This window comes from Anguilla rostrata, chromosome 6 (assembly GCF_018555375.3).
Source record: "Anguilla rostrata isolate EN2019 chromosome 6, ASM1855537v3, whole genome shotgun sequence".
Taxonomy (NCBI): Eukaryota; Metazoa; Chordata; class Actinopteri; order Anguilliformes; family Anguillidae; genus Anguilla; species Anguilla rostrata.
Window position 1 is genome coordinate 17,205,483 of NC_057938.1, and position 17,862 is coordinate 17,223,344.

Below are 17,862 nucleotides of genomic sequence, written 5' to 3' on the forward strand. Positions count from 1 at the left end.
ATTATCGGTTACTTGTAACAAACACAGTACAAAAGAAATTATATCTCCACAAAAAACATTTTTACCTTACAAAAATGCCAATTAACTCAAGCATACAAAGTACTCTCTATAAGTCATTCATTAAAACTCACAAAATCTAGGCCTGCTGTTAGAAGTATTGATATCAAAATGAGGTCAAGTTACAGCAAACAATATTGGTTACAAACTCTAGTCCTGAGTACTGCTTCCCAGTGTTTCCTAAATTATTTCATATGACTTGGCCCTGTGTTTTTTTAAATATTACTATCTGAAGAGAATGTGGTTATTCAAACCTTGTGTCACACACTTTGTGATTGAAATTGCTTTGCTTAGCAGAGTGGCGCCCTCAGCTGGTGTTCTGTGGTAGTCTGTAATACAAAAGAATCAATTTTTTATGACTAAGGAACGCCTATTTCAGTTGATAGCAGTAATATAATTGGTAGATAGGCTACACCTCTGATGCCCCTATAATGAATAGCACTAAAACCCCAGTGATGACTAAGCTTGATAGCATTTCACAGTCTTTTCAAAAAGAGTATTCTTGCAAATCAAATTTAAAATTCAGTTAAAGTAACTTGCGTCAACAACTCTGTATTTTCACAGATCAGTCTATCCTCGCCCCAATGTACTGAATTGTGTGACAAGCTAGGACTACTTAAGCACATACAATAGGCTGCAGATTGAGTGCTTGAGGCACAAGCCTCACGTGATCCTACAGGGGTCAGAAACTGGAATGCCAGTGCTGCATGAGGCTGGACCAGTGCCATGTGTGGGAGTTTCTTTGCTGCCAAAGCTCTGCTACCCTGGAGAAATGATGGCCACACATTGTGTGCTTGAGTCTGGGAAGGGGGAAAACGTCTGCTCACTTCTAGCACTTTCTTTCTCCCTCTCCGCCTCTCTGCATCCCTTTCTCTTGCATTCTCACTCACTTTATGTATAGTCCTCCCTCTCTCACTCCCACTCACTCTGTCAGTGCTTGGCAGACCGTCCTCCCTGTCCCTGTAGAGCTGTTTCCTCTGTTCAAACATGGCCCTCTTGGGTCATCCTGACAGTAAGACCAACAGTTAATCCTGGTGAAAGTATATTACCTGTCTCCGAGGTGACACCAAACCACTCCCACGTTCCTCCCTCCTTTCTCCAGCCCTGTTGGAAAAAAAAAACATTCTCCCTTCCCTGGGTGGAAAGGAAATTAACAGAAGAGCCAGGAAGATACTCAGGACACTGAATCTGTCTGTAAAGGACATGTGGCAAGGTGCTGAGGGCTGCTTAGAAATGGTAAGTTCATTTTCATTTCCAGTACTGGTCTTTTGTTGAAATGCAAACATAGTGCCTCATTTATCTCAGCATTTTAATTTTAGCAAACTCTACCTGAATTTCAGTCTGCCTACTGTCTTGGACAAAACCTTATAATGGCAATAGAACTTTAAACAGAGACCATGTAGAATTTTGCATATGCAGTAAATTGGTTAATATAGTGCACTAAAGATGTGAACACAGCTGCCTTTGTTCAGAAGCATACACACAGTAGTATGGATTATCAGGGATTGTTTAATTTGAATCAAGTTTATGTCCAGGCTCCTATTTTGAGATTTCAAATTGGGTCTGGTGATGTTCTTTGAAAGCAAAACTAATGCATGGTTTTCTTGTTATTAAAATACCCTTGATATTCTTGTCAGAACTTGTTCCATAGTAAAATGTCCAGTGTTAATTCAATATGTAATAAATAACATTTGGTCTCACATTCCAGAGTTGAATTAACAGTGGACATTCTATTGTGTATGAGTGACATTATACAATTATGTTGTTTTTGGCCAGAGAGTGAGTGTTCTGTTGAACCCTTGAGCAAACAATATAATCTGGTTTACATCAGTAAATATCCTATTGTATGGAATTATAATATGCCCCGTCTAAACCACCCTGAATATAACAGTTATAACAGTACAGGGTTACACTGCTGAGTTCACTATAAAAAATTTTAAAAAATAACTGTCAAATTGCCTCTGACTGCTGTGTCACCCATGTTCTCCCTTTTTAGACTTTAAGTACTTGCGTGGTTTTTCAAACAAAGCCAATGGAAATACAAAGCAAAAATGAGCTGAGAAGCACATCACCCACAGCTGGTGGTGTTGGAGTGTACAGGTGACTGACGCACAGGTGACTGAGTTGGTCAGGTGACAGATGATTGAGTGGGTTCGGTGTGCGGTGGGATCATGGACTGTGTTGGCAAATAGGAGGGTACCAGCGGGTTTGAGCTGCATCATACGTCCTGCCGGGAGGAGGAGGCAGTAACTGAAACCCACCTCGGACCGCATAAATAATGCAGTCGGCTAGTGAGAATAGCGGACGGCAAGAGGAAGCCAAAACCACTGTGTTTATTTTCAATAGGAGAACAACTCGCCCTCTGCCCCCTGTCCCCCTTTGGTGTTGAGTATCACAGAGCACCCGCCCGGTGTTCGCAGTGCTGGAGCGCTCGCCCTGGCGGCTTCTGCCGGGTTTGGGGGGCAGATATTGCGGAAGAGTCGGTGGGGGGAGGGGGCATTGGTGGCCTACAGAGCCAGTGTGGATTTCCCCACGGCTCGCTCCACGAGTCACCGTTGCTAAGACTCCGCTCTTTGCAGGCAGAGAGGGGAGGTGCGACTCCAATGCACCTGGAAGCCTTTCTCACAAACTCGGCTGTTTCGGTAAGCTGCGTTAGGCCGTTAATGAAAGACTGTTTCAGCTTTGTTTGGGCCACTTTGGCTTAGTATTTGCACAATATGTTGGTTGTACTGGGATTTCTTTAACATATTTCAAAACATTAGGACCATTATTCTGGATAGTGCTTTAAGTATATTTTTACTTTTTCTTGTCCAAAGAATAGATTCTGTAATTACAATTTTGCTCCTGAAAACACAAAGATAAATACTTAGCTTCTAGGTGTAGTTTTTTCATTTGTTTGCCTCTCTCTCCCAGCTATCCTACTGAGTTCATATAAGGTTGCTGCGTGTGAAACAGGTTTAAACCTTAACCGGAATTTGGTTTTCGCACATGAGGAACCATTGAGCGGAAGTGACGGTGGCTTTTCCGCCATACGCTGCACGCTCATATTTCTGAACCAACAGTGAGATTAGTAGCAGAAGGAATGTTTACTTGTGCCTAACTGAAATTTCTCTTGTTCTTTTAAAATCTTTGCCTCTGATTACAGTCTATTATCTTCTATAATTATATAATGGATCATGCCATACAGTCTGCATGTATTACATATGGCAGTTTTCACATCAGACATCTGTGTTCTAGAGCATGAGCTTCCAGCATGTTCCGTGTCACACTATCCACTGTGTGCCTGTAATTATGTTCCCCCTGGTGATAGTTCTAATTAGTGTTGCCCATCCTCTTCTTCTGCCAGGTGTTCTCTTTTGGCTTCCTTCCATCCTTTCTCCATCCTTTCTCTAAAGCAGTTGTACAGACCAACGTTCCGTGTACTTCATATGCTATCGTTGGGGTTCTGTTTGCTGAGTCCACTATAAGAGCCAGGTGACTGGCTTTTTTTTCTTCACTCCTATGGACTGATGATGTTGCAGAGGTTTAAACCTTTTATCCTTCCCATGCTCCCAGCTACCTCTCCTTCTCTTATTTTTCTTCTTTTCCCCCTGTCCTTTGGGGATCCTCAGGCTTTTTAAAGAATGGTATCTAGAGTCCTTGTGTGTAAGTATTAATACGTAGTCTTGTTATTAACATCCAGTGTGTATATCTCAGTAGTGAGTGTTTCCTTTCTTCAGACAACAGAGTTTCCCTTTATTTAAAAACTCTGTAACCACCATTATGTTGAGAATAATATTAGGGTCATTTATTCAGTGGATATCTTTGGAGCTTCGCTGTGTTATCCTGCAAAAACAACACTATGAAGAAAGAGTAAACGGCCAAAAAATAATCGAGTTGTTTCTATAGCCTGTTTTACACATTTAGTATATGGTGGAGTACATGGGCAGAATGTGTTCTGCAAAGTAGTGTCTATTTCCAAACAATTGCATGCTGATCACTGTGATTATGGGTGTGAGAGAGTGAGGCTTTTTGAATCCCACAATGGGCGAGACCTCCAGATGATGTCAACCTCTAACACATATCAACCAATCAGAAGAACTTGTGCTTTATACCAGAATACTATGATTGGCCCAAATCTGTAAGTCACCGATAACATGCAATATATGAGGGGTCTATGAGGAATCAATATCAATGATTTAATTTGCTGTTGAGATTGCATGACAGTGTACAGATAACATACATATATCAGAATATTATTTCAGAAATTCAGAAAATATATTTTCCATTTTTAATAAAGTATCGGTGTCTGAGCATAGATCAGAGTAAACATTGACTTGACAATAAATAAAGTATTTTAGCATAAAGTCTTGCAAGGTAGGTTCATAAAAGCTTGGCACTACATATCCAGCCAAGGACTTTTGCTGGGTTACTTTCGCTCCTAAGCTTACCATAGTCTTTATAATGGGCAATAACTCTGTGGCCGTCTCTGCTGACTAAGAGTTAAAAGTGCGGCTCTGCAAACTAAACTTGGTTGAACTCAGACAATGAGAGGTGCAGCCACTCCCATGGCAGAGTTCGGCCAGGGCAAAGTTCCCCCTGTCAGCTTCAGAGTTAGCTCCTCCAGTTGCACCACTTGTCTGGAGACTCCAGGCACTGCTCCCCGGAGTCCTAGGCGATCGATCCCACTCCTCAGCCCTGCAATCTGGATGTTCCTGTTGTAACGCGATAGGGAGGCTGACAATCTGTCCCCCAGACAATCTACAGAAAGGTACAGATATCTCGGGAAGGGTCCGGATCTTTCATCTGTCTTGCCCTGTCTTGAATTCTCCAGAGAGAGGGCATGTTCAAGGCACCTAAAAATATTTATTGACTTCTTATTTGCCTTATATCTTCTGTTTTTATTGCAGATGTCAGACTTTAAGTGTTGTGCGTGTGAAAGGAAAACATGTAGTGACATACATTGTGTGTGTGTGTGTGTGTGTGTGTGCGTGTGTGATTGTGTTTGTATGTCCTTGCGGTTTTTTGGCCTATTTGACTTCTGAATGGCAAAGTCTCCGGGCCAGGTTAACATGAAAGGCAAGTGTGGGTAGTCAGAGGAGATTGCCTCCCTTGTTTCTGCAGATTGCTTTGGTCAATTTTCTACCACACAGCACTGTATTTTCATTTCAACGTAAGAGAGTTTGTCAACAGCCATTGTTTCTTACATTGAAGACACAGTTCTGTGAGGCTGAGCGGTTATGGGGCGCTGCTAGAATCTGCCTGCGCGTCTCAAGAGTTGTATTTTCTGAGCCGGTCCAAGCAGGATCCATTTCACCCACCGACTACAGCAGCCACTTTCTCCTGTCTGTGCTCAGGTGTGGTAAGTGGCGTGTGACGCAGCATGGAGAACAACACGACGCAGATTTCCCGGGAGGACCTGGAGGACCTGCGTGAGGCCTTCAATAAGATAGGTCAGCTTCTGCCCACCCGTTGCGCATCAAGGTTTTCCCTTTGCCAGCTTAGCTGCGCACTTGGAAAAAAGCTGTCAGCGCTCGCAGTGTAGAAAGAGCATTACAGGGCTACATCTTGGTGAGGTCACATTCTTTGAAATCACATGATTATACAAGAGACGGTAAGCACGTCAAACATTACCAGCTTTTGCAGGAATCGTAGATGTTATGCTAAGGCCTTTACTTTTATGGCACACAATTAGTTAATCATCATGCATTTATGAAAGGTATTGGCAGATTAATTCTATGAAACTTGCATAAAAATGTAAAAACTTTGCTATCAAGAGGAAGGTGTTAATTAATTAATGTATTATGTTCAGCACTTTGGGAGGTTACCTGCGATAACAACGGTGTACTTTCTTTTTCAGATATTGACAACAGCGGCTATGTGAGCGACTTTGAACTGCAGGAACTCTTCAGGGAGGCAAGCTTCTCGTTGCCTGGGTTCAAGGTTCGAGAAATCGTGGAAAAGTTCATTGCCGGCGACACAAACAAAGATGAAAGGATAAGTTTTGAGGAGTTTGTCTCGGTAATTCCCTTGCTCTCATCGCATCGCATTGCATTCTGGTCTATTGCACATGTCTTGCATGTATGGTCTTTAGAAATTTGGATTATGCTCCAGATTATGTGGCATGGCCAGGCATAGCAGGGGTGGAAAGTTGTAGGTTTGAACCCTGGGTGGGCCCTGTAGATGTACCCTTGAGCAAAGCTCCTTAAACTGAACTACTTGCATCAATATCCAGCTTCACAGATGGGAGATGTTGTACTCTGTAAGCTATGTAGAATAAGTGAATAAGACTGTCTGCTAGATAAACAAGTTATGAATAAATAATGGAATGGAAAGTACTCCTGGTGACCCACATTGTAACCCACCAGAGCAATGCTTTTTGATTGGCTTTAAAGATCAGGTGACCTTCTCTCCGGATCGGAGACGGGACCGCGGCCAGGCTTGTTAACCGAGGCCTCACAGCGACTTCCGAAAAAGATTTATCTCTGCTTTCACATTTTGTGCCCCGTGGCAGATCTACCAGGAGCTAAAGAGCAAAGAGGTGAGAGAATCCTTCCGGAAGTCCATCACCAGGAGAGACGGAATCCGGTCTTTTGGGGGAACATCGGGCATCTCCAGCGAGGGAACACAGCACTCTTACTCTGGTAGCCGCTTGATTTTTTTCCAGAAACCTCATTGGATCGCATCACCACGGCCCCGGGATCTCCACTGATGCCATATGCAGGAGCGGCAAGGGAGATGGAGATAATTGGCTGTTAATTACCCATTAGCTTGGCTGGGTAAATGAGTAGGGCGGGGAATCACCCTGCCTTCTCTAAGACAGCTTCTGTTCAAGAAGCTCCTTCTGTCTGTAATTTTTGTTATTTACTGATTGGACAGGTGTTGCAATTAGATTTTCTAACGTTCAGCTAGGAACATCTGTATGATATTCTCACATGCAGTGCTATGTTGTTCAAACTGAGGAAGCCCTTCTCCAGCCTTGAGTTTGTCTGCCATCTAAGTAACATTCGGACAGAGTAGGCCTGTATGAAACCATTTCAGCTAAGATAGGGAATAGTGATCTACGGGAGAACATGATTATTTGTAAAAAATCTTGCTTTATTAAGTATGCGTCAAGCAAAGTGCATTATATCATTGTGGGTTTGTGAAATGGCATAAGCGTGTAAGAATGAATCCTAGTTGCCCTGTAAATAAATATTATTACATTCCTAAGAGCAGTGCTTTGTTGAATGACACTGTACCTCAGATGAGGAGAAAGTGGCCTTTGTCAACTGGATCAACAAAGCCCTGGCAGATGACCCCGACTGCAAGCACCTTGTTCCCATGGACCCAGAGAACGAGAGCCTCTTCAAGTCCGTGAGGGATGGAATTCTGCTCTGGTAAAATGAACAGCTTGTCATCCCTATTCTCAGTGAATCAACCAATCAATCAATTAGCTTTTATCGGATGAGATTTTTATGTGGCACTCCTAATAACGGAATTGCCTCAGGGTACAGAGAAAATTTAGTTATAGTGAAGGTAAAGAAAGTCAATAAAATCTTTTACAGTTTTATTTTCATTGTGCTCTTCACTACAAAATCATCACAGAGCATTCATTAACACAGGTAAAAGAACAGAATAATGCAAGTTATTGTGGAAATGCGAATGAAGGACGAGCAAATAAGTTTTGGTAACAGAGAAGTTACATACAGCTGCAGCACGTAGAAGTTTAGTAGATAATGAACTTTCCGACAGAGATATGTATAAGTTTTGCCTTTCATCTAATGAAAAATCGCATATCAGCTATATATCTACTGTATCTGTGTAACCTTTGTTACACCATGCACTTTATGGCAAAGTGGGTTGCTGTAAAAGTTTTACTTTCAGGTTTTTATGTGAGAATTCCTGTCAAAGCCATTAATGATTCTGTCATTTTACTCATTTAATGTTATTATGTTCTACCACATTGTGTGTATTTATTATTTTATAATTTATTGTACTTTTTAGCAAGCCGTTCTCGCTAACAATTGGTATAAATATTTGATGTATCCACAGTAAGTTTGAAATAGGTTACATTAGGTTGCATCAGATCCTGAAACCCTCAAAGCCACAGTGCTGACCTCAGATCAGTTAGTTTGCAATATAGGATGCATTTCATGTGCTAGATATGTGGATTTTGAATGTAAGGCCAAGCCAGATCCTGCTTTTTTTATATTTAACCATTTTGCTATCAAAGGAATCTGAACAAAGGAGCATGTGTCCGTTCACGCCATTATATTTCCTATTGATGCATACATGCAATGTGTTGTTTTTTTTGTTTTGTTTTTTCCAGCAAAATGATTAATTTATCCCAGCCAGATACTATTGATGAGAGAGTTATAAACACAAAGAAACTGACAACTTTCACAATGACAGTGAGTACTTCTGTTTTCCAGTCAACATCTTCACTAATATCTGCACAGCCCCCTTAATGTTCTCTGTAAGTCATTCTGAAGAAAAGTATTGAATACTCTGATATGTAGAAGTAGTTTTTCTCATGAATGGAGAGTACTCATCAGCCTAGTTAAAGTTCTGTTGTTTCTGGCCGACTGCTCTTTCTGATTTCACAATGTCACTGAGATACGTGTGATGCAGCCTTTTTGACAGTTTGACTAAATTAACATACGACTCAAAGATAAACATTTAACGATAAAGCTGAAATTACAACATGCACGCCAGACGGTAACTGGGATAAATGACTGACAGGGTGATAGAGTGTGGTCCAGGGTGTGTTTTAATGGCACGTGCAGCTCCATACCACAGTTCCATAATGCATGTGATGCTGTGGGTCTGGAAGGTTCCTCGGAGGGGGGGGGGGCAGAGAATGAGCGTGCCGCTGTGTGTCGCAGGAGAACCTGGTGCTGGCCTTAAACTCCGCCTCTGCCATCGGCTGCACGGTCATCAACATCGACGCCCAGGACCTGAAGGACGGAAAGCCCCACCTGGTGCTGGGCCTCCTGTGGCAGATCATCAAGATCGGCCTTTTTGCTGATATCGAGATCTCCAGAAACGAGGGTGAGGGGTTGGGTTTGGAAAGGGGGGAGGGGGCTTGGGGGTGTCTGGAGGGGGGTCTGTAGGTTTGTCTTAGCGAGCTGTGGCGTCTTAAATATTTATGGAAGCAGTCTTGTTTATAAGAGAAACAAGGACATTAGCAGAGGAAAAGATGCTTGACAGAGTTAGCCAATGGATTCAGACTCATAATCTTTTGATGGAAGACTGTAATTGGACCCGAGCTTAGCATTCATTCACTCACATTGGGTGCACTGAATCAGATGCAGGAGTTCAATAGGGTTTGGTGAAATAATTGTGGTATTAGAGGAATAAGGTCATAAGCTTTCATGCCTGTGTATTCTTCAGTGCAGGCAACTACATGTGAATATAAATTGTGTGTGTGTGTATGTGTGTGTGTGTGTGTGTTTGCAGCACTCATCGCTCTGCTGGAAGAAGGAGAAGAGCTAGACCACTTGTTGTCCAGGTCTCCGGAAGAACTACTGCTGCGCTGGGTAAACTACCACCTGGACCAGGCGGGCTGGCAGCCAATCAGCAACTTCAGCGATGACATCAAGGTACCACCCCCGCACTGGCTCACCTTCCCCAGTGTGTATTATTATGCTTGAATACACATCATTATTCAGTGAACCGTTCTCTATCTGTTCCAGGACTCCAAAGCCTATTTCCACCTGCTTGATCAAATTTCCCCCAAAGGAGAATGTGCTGATGAGATGAGAATCTTAATCGATATGTCAGGAATTCATGTAAGTGGGAGTAAAGAGCCGCACACTGTCTAATTGTACACAAGATCAGCGCCACTGTAGAAACCGCAGCTTCTAGAGCATAAATTAATCATGGCCGAACAGCACACCAAAATATAGGAAGGAGACGCAGGTTGATAGACAGACGTAGTGGTAGAGGATATATAATTGGGTGAGAACAAAGGCATAGAGTTGAGATAGTATGCAACAATAAATAATAAACAGATACAGATATAGGTCAATAGACAGTTTAGAATTGAGTGAATACACAGATTCAGAGAGAGGCAGATGTGTGCATTCCTAAAATACTGCCTGAACAGCTGGGTGAGCACTCAGTTGGGGTGGTAGGTGAGTAAATATTTGAGAGGTTGCTAAATGTGAATTCACACATTGAACAACGTGCGAGGACAGAGAAGGAAGGGAAGAGATATGTATAGACAAACAAAGACAGACATCACCCCTTGAGAATGGTCACACCAGCTGAGAGGTGGGAACTGAAACACTTAATGCGATACCCAGGAGTGTGATGTTATCTGCTAAAGGACAAAACAAATGGAAGCCCTCTTTTACCATTTTATAAAGACAGACAACCAGGCAGTGAACTATAAAAAGCACAGCATAACAGAATTCATGACACTGAAAGAGACTTACATGAAGGCTGCTGAGAATAAGAATAGGCAGACAAGAAGATGTGCATCCAGAGACATCATGTAAATACAGCTTTAGACACAAAGACACACTGGGCATATGGGCGGACGGATGGACAGACTGACAGACTTCCTGTCCCTCTGTCCTCCAGGAGCAGGACGACGAGCAGCGGGCGGAGCTCATGCTGAGGCAGGCAGCGCGTCTGGACTGCAGACAGTTCGTCACGCCCCAGGATGTGGTGGCAGGGAACCACAAGCTCAACATTGCTTTTGTGGCCAACCTGTTCAACATGTACCCGGCCCTGAACAAACCCAAGGACAACGGCATCGACCCGTCTTTGCTGGAAGGTACATTTTCCCTGTCAGGCGTAAATGATGTGTAATACTAATTCAGCGACCACTAGGGGTCACACAACTACAGAGTTTGCTCTGAGACATGGCAATGTCAGGGCAATGAGGGCTTTTCCTATTTTAAAAGCTTGTGTAGGAGTTTTAAAAAGGCTTCAACCAGTCAGGTAAAGGGCTAGTATACAGCCAAAGAGAACTGTAGGCTTCCATGCAATGAATTCCACAAGGGGAGTCAGTTCTGTTGAAATCAGTGTGGCAAGTTTGCTTAATTTGAAGGAGAATATTTGATTATGTAAAAATATACATAAATAATAAATATAACCTCGGTATTTATTTTGTATAATATCCAACATATTCCAGTATTTAAATGATTAGTAAGAATCAGCAGTACTATTAATATATAGTACTACTAGTACTACTTATATTGATTTTAGTAGAAGGAACTGGTCTTCCATTTCTTGTGGCTGCAAAATATTCTCAGCACTTTGCTTATGATAACTTATCTTTTCTTTTTTCACCTGTCAGTCAGTCCAGGGTCAGATAAAACTAGCACTTCTGTTCAAACCAGAAGGTACCATTACTGGTAGGAGATTTTAAATGCTTTGATGTTTATAAAAATCTTAGGGTTCCCAACAAAAGCATACTGAACACATACAAAGGTTTCAAATTTAGCATGTGAAGTCATGTTGCCTTCCATTTGGCTTATAAAAAAATAAGGCACTTGGGGCTAATTGAGTCTGTTTGTCTTTTCCTTCCTTTTCACCCACCCAGACCTGACCCCTCCCATTGTAGGTACTGTGTTTAGTCACCATCTTCCCACTGCCCTTTTACACTTCCTGTCTCTTCCTCCCTCCAGTGAGGCTGGACTGATTCATTCTGTTCGTTCCGCTCGGTGACGCTACAGTGCCGGATTGGCGACTTTTATGCTTGTGAGCGGTTTTCTGACTCATGTTCAGGAAAATAAAATAAATTCTTGGCTTTTCACCCTTACATGGAAGTAGATCTGTAGCGTCACCATAGTCCCCCCATGTTCTTCCAGATGGTCTTGATTTTCACCTGCTAACCTTCAGTGGAACTTTATTGTTTTGTTTGTCTGGTTTTCTTTGATTCTGTTGACAGTATAACATACCCTAAAGGTGTCTGATGGATGCTTCAGAATACTTGGCAGAAACACTGTGCTTGTGTGTGTACAAAATATATGTATAATATGTATGTATATACTATATATATATATATATATATATACTACTGGTCAAAAGTTTTTGTGGGTTTTGGTACACCCATGATTTTCAAGCAATCGGAGATGAACAAAGGAAATGAACACCTTCTGTTTAACAAAATAAAATTGAAATCTTAATCTTAGATACATCAAAATAGCATGTTCATGGCTATTTTTCTCAAGGGCAATCATTTGGTTCTGAAAGTTCACACCCAACACTGCTGTAGAAGTTCCCATAGATGTGCTGCTTCTTCTTGACCTTTCTGTCCAATTCTTCCCAAACTAATTCGATTTACTTCTCTTGTAGGAAAATGGGAAAAATTTGTTTACCTTTTTTGACAAATATGGTTGTTTTATTTGCCATTTCAGGTTAATTGCAGAAGTGAAAGAAACATGGTACAAAAACATGAGCAAAATGTACGAAAACATCTGACTAGTAATATATATATATATATATATATATATATATATATATATACTCCATTTTCAAAAGTATGTGGACAGCCCTTCTAAAGAGTGGTTTCAGCTATTTCAGCCACACCCATTGCTAACAGGTGCATAAAATCAAGAAAACAGCCATGAAATCTTCATTGACAAACACTGGCAGTAGAATGGGTCGTACTGAAGAGCTCAGTGACTTTCAAACATGGCACTGTCATAGGATGTTACCTTTCAAACAAGTCAGTTTGTCAAATTTCTGCCATGCTGTAGTTGCCCCAGTCAACTGTAAATGCTGTTATTGTGAAGTGGAAACATATAGGGGCAACAACAGCTCACCTGTGAAGCGGGAGGCCACACAAGCTCCCAGAATGGGACCGCCAAGTGCTGAAGCATGTATTGCATAAAAATCATCTGCCTTTGGCTGCAACATTCACTGCAGAATTCCAAACTAGCTCTGGAAGCAACTTCAGCACAAGACTTGTTCGTCAAGAGATGAAGGTTTTGGTTCTGGAATGCAATGTTGAACAAATACTGTACATATGGGTGGTGTGATGTTCAGGTGTCCACATAGTTTTGGAAATGTAGGATATGTGTATATATATATATATATATATATATATATATATATATACACATATATATATACACTTATATAATAGTAAGATATAAACCATGATATGTCATGAATATGCAAGATTATATGGCACGAGGGTGGTGATTGTTCATCACCTTTTAATACCATATATTTTTGTATATGCACTGGCATGGAGTGGTTTATATCTCTTCTACCATGGCTATAAATAAAATAAATGAAATAAATTAAAATAAAATGTATTTTAGTAGCAAGTATGTTACAAAACTAAAACCATGATGTACACATCTTTAGCTAAATATACTTCCTCTAGAGATGATAGATGGCTCTGGAGTTTGGATTCTACAGAGTTGTCTATCGCTATTAATAACACAGGAAAAGAGATCTACCATTAACAGAGGAACTATATTTAGCAAAGTGGTGGATGTGTACATAATGGCTTTAATTCTGTATTTGATTTACAAATATATATATTTTTAATACCATTTACATTTTTTTTAATGCATTTTAGTTATAGCCATGCTTTAAGAGAAATAAACCACTTTATGCCAGTGCATATATAAGAATATATGGCACTTCAAAGTGTGTTTTATGTGTAAATATACAGATTTGCAGAAGTGGTTTCTGTGTATTTTGCATGTAGGCTATAATGATTTCGGAAGCCATTATGACTTGATTAAAACAGGCCTGATGCAGAGGTCTGTGATAATATGAATCTTCTTCAATGGTTTTGTGCTAATTTAGGTTTCACTCTCCCTGTCCTGCTGTTCGCTGTGTTACAGCATGCTCTCTCTACCATTCGCTGTACTGTAGCTTATAATGAAATTCAAAACTGAGAAAAAAATGTGTGGACTGCTGATATACAATATTTCCATAAAATGTATCTCTAAATGTAATTATTGTAAATGTACATGTACATATTATGTGAATGAGTATTGAAAACACACGGACTGAGCTCATGCGTAAATGGAACGACTGCTTCACAAATGTACACTTATCTTGGTACAGTGAGTGTGAGTGCTACTTGAGGCTTACAAGACCACTGTCATCCTTACAGGGGAGTCCAGAGAGGAGAGAACATTCCGGAATTGGATGAACTCTTTGGGCGTGACCCCATATGTCAACCACATATATAGGTAATGTCACTTTTTTTTTTTTTTTTTTTGCTACTATCACATCAGTAATAAATGAAAACTTATAGCCATTCATTCATTCATTTGGCAGATAGTGAGTGCCTCACAAAGTTTTCCTGGCAAGAGACTGTACAATATATACCTATTAAGGCTGCAAATAAGCCTAGCACTGAAAAGGCTGCACTTTACAGCACTGGCACCATTTTGGAGTAATTGCTACTTTGCTCTTTGTTTCTAACAATTCAGATACTCTTGGAGAAGTCCAGGTTAACAGCACAATGTTTCTGCATTCATACCCTGCTATTACTTCCTTTATCCTATGATGTCAGGGCAACAGAAGAAAAACAGTGCTCAGACAAAAGCATGCAACAGCAATTGATTTACAATACACATACTGCACTGACAGGCAATTATCTTAAGAACATCATGTAGCGCTTTGTTTACAGTACATACTGCAACAAGGATCAGGCATGTCATGTTCATGACTGGTTGTTGATTACCGCTCTTTGACTGTTTTTGTGGGCATTTCTTTTCTATTTTTTAACTCGGCCTGGCTGTGTCCAAACTTATTGGAATGACCCTGTTCTTCCTCCAGCGACCTTGTGGATGCCCTGGTCATCTTTCAGCTGTACGAGAGGATCCAGGTTGCTGTGGACTACAAGAAGGTCAACCGTCCTCCCTATCCAGCCCTGGGTGCCAACATGAAAAAGGTCAGTCTTGTGAGCTGAACCGAGGACGTAGCTGTTTAGAAGATAATCAGTTTTAGTCCCTCACACCGGAGTATTCTTGCAGTGACTCTCCAAGTAAGATTTGATCCCATAACATCAAGGTTGAGAACCGTTATTCACACTATTTTTTTTAGCTGCAAAAAGACAGAAAAGATGGAGAAAAATGCAAATGATTACAGGACAACTTTAATGCGTATGTAGTGCGTTAATGTTCTTGTTTCATTTAGCACAGTTTCTTTTATCTTGAGTAAACACAGGAGGATCCTTCTGAAAACATGGCAGCATTCCTCTGTGATTTGGCTGACCAAACTATTTATTTTCACAGCTTAAAAGCTAGTGAAAAATAAAAGCCCACAAAGTAATTAAAATAAACATGGACACCAGACATTTTTATCTTTTGATATCCAAGCAACTAAGTCCCAAGCAATTTAGAGTTTTTGCAGTTCAGAATGCTTGCCACACTCCTTTCGCATCAGATGTAACATTCCAAAATCATTATATTCTACAACCAATGATAATAAACAAATTACATTCACAATGCATTTTCAGATGCTGTGAGATGTTCAGATTATGTTGTGTGTTGTCCTGACTAGTGCACAGAAGCAAACGCTGTACATTAATATACTAATGTGGATTCTGTAATATGTCAAATCTTCTACACTAAAAACGTAGAATATAGAAATGTTGCTACTGGTCTGATTATATATTATGAATAATTTTGCATCCAGTGCATGCTGGTATAGAAGCCAGTCATCTGTGGCCGGCAGCCCAGCAGGGTGACGTATGATTTAGCTCTAGGGTTTCAGTTAGGAGAGACATTAATTGTAAAGTGATTTTTGTAGTCATGGTTGCTGGAAAAAGTGCTATATAAATGCAGTCCTTTTATTGAACAGCAGTGACCCCCACTGGTCAGTCAGGCACCCACATGCCTGCTTGTTTTAAGCTGCACATGGAATGTGTTCTTCTGGCTCTGTGTGCCTGTGTGAGCCTGACTTGTGAACTGAGGTGTGATAAGAAGCAGCGAATGGCATCACATTGTGTACTTCAGCAGAGAGCATGTCACTTGTTTGTGCTCTCCCAGACTAATAGAAAAGGCTGCAGCGATGAGTGCTGATATACATATTTTTGGTGTTTTTTGTAGCTTGAAAACTGTAACTATGCTGTGAACCTGGGAAAAAGAGAGGCAAGGTTTTCTCTGGTGGGAATCGGTGGGGAGAATATTAACGAGGGCAGTAAGATGCACACCCTTTCCTTGGTGTGGCAACTAATGAGGAGGTACGGCATTCCCATTTTAACAGCTTCTCTCCTGATGAAAGCACTGCTTATCAAAACTTGCTTTATGTTCTATTTAATATTGTATATCATTTTGTATTATTCAATATTTGTATTAATTAGTTTATTCCTACCGTGACCCTGACCAGGATGAGCGGGTATGGATAATGAATGGAAGGATGGGTGGATAGTTTATTCCTGATACTGTATTCAAAAATGCCCACACAGGCTTTTTTATGTAATGCATATGCTGTACTATGTATTGTGTCTCTATATTGTATATGCAATATATAAATAAAGGCATTGGTGTTGTCTCGCTACAAAATTTCCGTTGTGAATCAAATACAGCATTAGGCTACTGCTTCTGCTGACTGATATTAAGTTCATTCACAGACGCTTCCTTTATTAACATTTAGGTATACACTGAAGGTTTTGTCTGATCTTGGGGATGGTGAGAAAGTCAACGATCAAATAATAATCGGCTGGGTGAATGCCACTTTGAAACAAGGAAAAAAGGATACTTTCATCAACAGCTTTAAGGTCATTTTTACTCTTCATCACTGTCAGTGTTATGCCATCAGTTTACTCTACTCTTAGGCTTACTTTGTAAATATACATTGTTTCATACTTCATGCTTGTTGTAGCCTACAGTTCAATGTTTATGTAGTGATTGAATTACTTTGCACAAGCTGACAAATATCATTGAATGGCAGTGTCCAATGTCCTACAATACATTATGGTGTCTACAGTATGCATGCTTTACAATACACCACATAATTTTGTTTGTTAGCAAGCACCCTTACATTTTATAAGTAATCTACATTGAAGTAATTGAGGTAAAGGGTGCTTGAAGGTACACCAGGAGTTCTACTCCTGGGATGCGAACCTGTAACCTTCCGGCCCAAAATACATTTGTGCCGAACCCTGGTGTGGTGTAATTTGCATCCCATAACACAGATAATCAATTATTTTTTCAGGACAAACTGATCAGCACGAGTCTCCCAGTCATTGATCTGATCGACACCATAGCTCCCAACGCTATCCGAGCGGAGATGGTGAAGAGAGGGGACATGACGGAAACCGAAATGCTGAACAACGCAAAGTGAGGCTCAAACCCCGAAATTCGTCTTGCAAGTACTTATTAAGAATATCCTTATAATGAACTCACTCATCATGAATCCATACAAGAAGGCAATCGGTGTTAAGCCCAGCCAGTCATTCTACTGTGTAGAGAAAAGATCATTAAAATGTTCACTCTCTGATCCCTCCTTCCTCACGCCACTAAATTTTGACATTTTGTACACACAGGTACGCCATTTCCGTTTCTCGTAAAATTGGAGCAAAGGTGTACGCGCTGCCTGAAGACCTGGTAGAGGTGAAGCCAAAGATGGTGATGACTGTGTTCGCCTGCTTGATGGGCAGAGGAATGAATAAAGCTAATGGTTGAGCCTCTTCAAATAACCACCCCCAACCCCCCCAAATACAGTCTTGTCTTCTGAAACATTAACTGATCCTGAGTGCTCTAAATGTGACTTTTTTTCCCTCATTCCAAGTTATTCATTCCTAATATTCCCCAAAATAAATGTCAAAAATGTCACTCTTCTTTCAATTTTATTTGAATGTCCATTCTGTGAGATTTGAATGCCTGTAAGCATCTGACACTTGTCATTATTCAT

The 17,862-nt window shown here is 40.8% G+C and overlaps 1 protein-coding gene across 1 annotated transcript; it reads left to right on the forward strand.

The window, feature by feature from the left end:
* Window positions 1-4,622: 4,622 nt before the first annotated feature.
* pls1 (plastin 1 (I isoform)) lies at window positions 4,623-17,779 on the forward strand. Its single transcript, XM_064338704.1, has 16 exons — window positions 4,623-4,807; window positions 5,394-5,489; window positions 5,897-6,057; window positions 6,551-6,680; window positions 7,283-7,415; window positions 8,348-8,429; window positions 8,904-9,069; window positions 9,478-9,620; window positions 9,714-9,809; window positions 10,606-10,801; window positions 14,111-14,189; window positions 14,782-14,896; window positions 16,056-16,189; window positions 16,603-16,726; window positions 17,164-17,288; window positions 17,495-17,779. Exons 2-16 carry the CDS (start codon window positions 5,420-5,422, stop codon window positions 17,631-17,633), a joined length of 1,893 nt encoding a protein of 630 aa, XP_064194774.1. The 5' UTR covers window positions 4,623-4,807; window positions 5,394-5,419; the 3' UTR covers window positions 17,634-17,779.
* Window positions 17,780-17,862: the final 83 nt, after the last annotated feature.